Source organism: Empidonax traillii, unplaced genomic scaffold (genome assembly GCF_003031625.1).
Source record: "Empidonax traillii isolate 1590-97213 ecotype Southwest subspecies unplaced genomic scaffold, ASM303162v1 scaffold462:size771534, whole genome shotgun sequence".
Taxonomy (NCBI): domain Eukaryota; kingdom Metazoa; phylum Chordata; class Aves; order Passeriformes; family Tyrannidae; genus Empidonax; species Empidonax traillii.
This window is the reverse complement of record NW_020955655.1, coordinates 293905-298452: the sequence shown is the minus strand read 5'-3', so window position 1 is coordinate 298452 and position 4548 is coordinate 293905. Positions and strand designations below refer to the sequence as shown.

The 4548-nt window shown below is 54.6% G+C and overlaps 1 protein-coding gene across 1 annotated transcript in view; it reads left to right on the top strand.

Moving 5' to 3' along the window:
* The first annotated feature begins 2379 nt into the window (after positions 1–2379).
* The window catches only part of LOC114063397 (tRNA-splicing endonuclease subunit Sen54-like), an 8979-nt gene continuing 6810 nt past the window's right edge, over positions 2380–4548 (top strand). Inside the window, exons 1-4 of the mRNA XM_027895639.1 lie at positions 2380–2408; positions 2555–2713; positions 3787–3850; positions 3992–4075. Coding sequence (XP_027751440.1) covers positions 2380–2408; positions 2555–2713; positions 3787–3850; positions 3992–4075 — 336 coding nt within the window. The remainder of the gene's footprint in view (positions 2409–2554; positions 2714–3786; positions 3851–3991; positions 4076–4548) is intronic.

Sequence of the window (4548 nt, the reverse complement as noted above, 5' to 3'; positions counted from 1 at the left end):
AAAAAAAAAAAAAAAAAAAAAAAAAAAAAAAAAAAAAAAAAAAAAGAGCAGTGGGCAAACCCACTACACTTACCTGCCCCAAGAGCCCAGCACTGGTTTATTCAGTGTTGTGTCTCTCCAGTCAAATCAAGCCCTTTCTTCCTTGGGGTGAGGGCACTGAGGAGCTGCTTTGGCCTCCACCATCAGCTTCCTCCACAGCTGCTTTGGGAGCTGCACGTGCCACCCAGACAGCAAGAGCTGGATCCTGGAGCCACACAACCCACACTTTTCCTCCCTGGTAGCCTCCAGGCTTACAGGCACACATCCATCCCTGTTTGAGCTCCCAGGACCCCCTGAGCAGACCATTCAAGCCACTGCTCAGCTCTGTAACCATTATTTTAGCTCCACAAATAGTCACTGCAGAGAGCCCAGGACAGTCTCCATCAGCTGCTCCACTCAAACTGCATTAGGGTTCTACCCCATGCAAACAAAGACCCCTAATCTAAGAAAAGAAACCCACTGAGCTGACCACAGTCATGGTTTCAAAGCAGTTATATAGAAACTTAACACTAAAACTCCTAACCCAAATGCAGAAGAACATCTAAAGGGAAAAAAGAGGGGGCTCCCCCTCACCCTCCATTTATAAGAAGAGAATGGGAAGTGCAGCCCCCCAGGACCACCCACACCCAGCTGATGACACTCAGAATTAGGGCTGATAAGAGGATTCAGCTGGGGAGAACACGAGTCCCACCATGAACAAGGCTCTGCTGGTGCTCCTGAGAGGAACAGGATGTCCCCCCACCACATGACAGCTAAAATCCCAGTATTGAAAAGAAACACAGACCGAGATTAGTCTTGACATTTCTGGGGCTTGTAATCACAGTGGGTGACAAAAGAAAATTCTGGATCAGAGCCTTTCCCTGAGCAATTTGAACACATCTATTTTAAGGGAAGGCTGAGTTAAACAAAGGGGTGACAGCCTGAAAGCTGAAAGCCACAGGATGTGGAGTCCTGGGATTATATGATAATTAGGCAGCCCAAGTAGTCTCCTAGATATGTGATTTTTTAGGAAATCAAGGTGGAAAAGTGCTGCCACTGCTGCCCCTTGCACTGTCTGTGTGTCCTTGTCCCTTGTGTCCCCCCCATGCTGCAGAGGGGCGCTGCTGGCCAAAATCACCTGACCTCCTTGCAGGGTGAAGGCTCAGTTCAGGAGGAGGAAATAATCAGGCAGGGGGTGAAAATTAAACCACACAGTGGAAAATCGACAGGAATGGCTTTTGCATTCATCTGCCTCTGCTGGCATCTTGTCAAAGGGCTTTTATTGGGAAACCACGGCTGGAACCAGGGACTCCGATGGGGGGAAAGCTGTGTTTTTCCTGCTTGAGGCTCAGTGCCTCCTGTGAGTTATCCCGCAGCAACAGGAGACGGGTTTGAGGTGAAACTTGAACTTTAGGTGCGTTTCCCCGTCCCATATGTTCATGCCTCCCCCAAGCAGCAAATCCAGCCGTGTCAGCAGAAGCACGGGGCCGTGGTGCAGGGAATTCTCGTGCTTCCCAGCCCAGCCGGACTGGTACATGCTCCAGGCAGCCTGATGGCACCGGCACCGCTGGAGCTTGAGCCAGGAGGAGCAGTGACACCCACTGAAGGGAGAATCCTCCTTCCCCAGCACCTCTGCTTCTGCTCCGGGGGCTGTAGCACATGGGAGAGAGCTCAGCCCAGCCCGGCGGGCTCCGGGAGGAGAGGCTGGGGCTGCCCCGTGCGAGATGCAGCCACTTCCAGATGCTTCTGGTTGGTTCCACATGGCTCGAACAGCCCCACGGCAGGGCACGGCTGAGCCCATCAGTGATGCTGATGATGCCTCTGTGGAAATGCCTTGAAGAAAGGGCAAAATGCAGTGAGGGGAGAGAGTGTGAGACAGCCTGGATGAGCAGCATGGTCAGGGGGAAGAAGAGCTGGTCCAGGTGCTGGAGTGCTCCCTGAAGTCACAAATGGTGCAGATATCCAAGTCTGTGTCTAACACTAATTGTAAACATATTATTTTTTTTTTTTTAAACTTAAATCCAGCCTGTTTTACCCACGTGGGTTATCGGTGAGCGATCCCGCTGCCTTTATCCCAACCCACGAGCCGCTTCTCCTCCCCTTCTCCCCATCGCTGGTGCGGAGCCGTAACCCAGGGCAGCTCAGCCCAGTGCGTCTGGGTCAGAGTCCCGGGGCAAAACTCCCCGCACACCCCCGGAGCCCTCCCCGGTGCCGGGTGTCCCATTCCCTTCCCCGTTTCCCACCGCGCTCCCGGTCTCTTTCCCGGTGCCCGCCGCTCTCGGTCCTCCGCGCCGCCAGGGGGCGCGCTGGCGCCTGCGGCGATCCGAGGGCGCTCGTGCCCGGCGGCGGAAGGACGAGCCGATGGAGCCCGGCGGGTCCCGCCGCCTCAGGTGGGACGGGCGTGGGCACCGGGGCGGCCTGGGGGGCACCGGGGGGACCCGCAGACCGGGGGGGCACCGGGGGTGGCCAGGCTGGGCGGCCGCAGCGGGGTGTCGGGCTCCCTCTGCTCACAGCCCCCTCTCCTCTCCCCCCTCAGCACGGAGGAGCGGCCGGCGGGTGGCGGCCCCCAGGCCCCGCGGTGCCCCCGCGGGCAGAAGGATTTCTTCCCTGACGGCTCGGCCCGCCAGGCCGAGAGGCTGCGGCGGTGCTGCGAGGAGCAGTGGTGGGCGCTGTCCGAGGAGCGCCTGGAGCGGCCGTAAGTGCGGCCCTGGGGCTGGGCATGGCTGGGTCCCCTGCAGGGGTGATGCAGGGGTGATGCATGGGGGGCAGAGCTCAGCTCCGGGGTTATTATCAGCAGGATCGAGCTGTTATTCAGCAGGGAGGTGTTAGTTAAAACAGTAAGGGCCCCCTCAGTTCCGCACACAGCTTTGCCCGGTTGGAGCAGCAGCAGCAATGGGACACAGCCTGGCTGTTCCTGCAGGAGCAGAGGGACACGCTGGCACACCTGTGGCTGTTCAGAAAGTTCCTCAAGGGGTTTCTGTCTTTCACAGGTGTGTGTATAATCCTGTAGGCCTTTGCAGACAGCAGCCACTGTCCTCTTGGGCATGGTCTGAGTTACAGAACACCTTGTTGATGCTCTTGTGTGGCCCTGTGCTGATTTATCTGGCTCTCAGTGTCCCTGCTTTACCAGTTTTGGTGGTTTCAACAATACTCCTGCCAGTCTCTGGAGCTTATCACTCCTTGGGAGATGTTCACACACTGCCTCTCAACACACACTTTCTTAGTTTGGCCTGCAGCTATTAGTTTTTCCTTATGAAAAGTTTCTCGCATCCCGTGGGTGAGGTACAGCAATTTGAGTGTGTCTTGGCAGCAGCTGAACGATTGCATAATACAGAGTCACAGAATGGTTTGGGTTGGAAGGGACCTTAAAAATCATCTCCTTCCACCCTCTGCCATGGGCAGGGCCACCTTTCACTAGCCCGGGTTGCTCCAAGCCTCATCCAACCTGACCCTGGACACTTCCAGGGATGGGCAACCTGTGCCAGGGCCTCAGTATCCATGTATCCTGGCTTAGGCCATGCATCTCCAGCAGGCTGCTGTAGCCTATGGACATGCATCTGTGATGCTGACTGAAGGCACTTTTAACTCGTTGGTGATGATAAACCCTTCCAGATCCAGGGAATGATGTCTTTCTGACATCTCCCCCTGTAAAAATGCCACCTGTGACTTTGCTGCCTTTTGACACCTTCCTGAGCTCATTGTGTTGCTACCCTGGGAGCTGATTGTAGGACACACCAGTGGTAACAAACTAATCTTCAACCTTCTCAGGGGCAATCGGGTGAAAGCTGAGTGGAAGCCAGGACAGGGCATCGTGGAGCTGCTGTCCCCTGCGGTGAGTTGCTACAGAATGTACTCAGAGTCCTCACCTCCTGCTGCCTCACAGATTCCTTAATTTGCTTTTTGAAATGAGAGGGAGCCTGGCTGTCTGCAGGGAGCAGCCAGAGCCCATCAGGAATTTGTGCTTCTGTTGCAGGGGAAGTTCTGGCACACCATGGGGTTCTCGGAGCGAGGCAAACAGTGCTTGCAGCCTGAGGAAGCTCTGTACCTGCTGGAGTGTGTAAGTAGCATGGGGGCATTGGGTCCTTACTGAGTGTTTGGAGGAGCTGTAGCAGCTGATAAACACCTGGTTTTCTCAAGGAGTTGTCCCTTTCAGCGTGTTTTCACGGAGTCATCCCTTGTACTCTGGAGCAGCCTGTGTGTCACTGGCAGTGTAGTTGGATTGGTGGTCAGTTTATTCAGCTGGTGTCACATTTAACTCACTCAAGCAGAGATCTTTGGGGTTGCTGCTTGGGATTTCTTCCCAGCATACATGGCAGAGAGAAATTTATATATAACATAAAGAAATTTGCATGTGGCAGACAGAGGAGTGAGACCACGTTGTGATCAGTGCTCCCCTGCTTGCAGAAATACTGCTTAGGGTTCACTTGGACTTCTTTGCTGTAGAGAGTGGTTTTTTGTCTCTCCAGCAAAGCCTTTTATCAGTAGAATAGGTGCATTGATATAAAGGGGAACTTTTATCCCCTAGCAAAA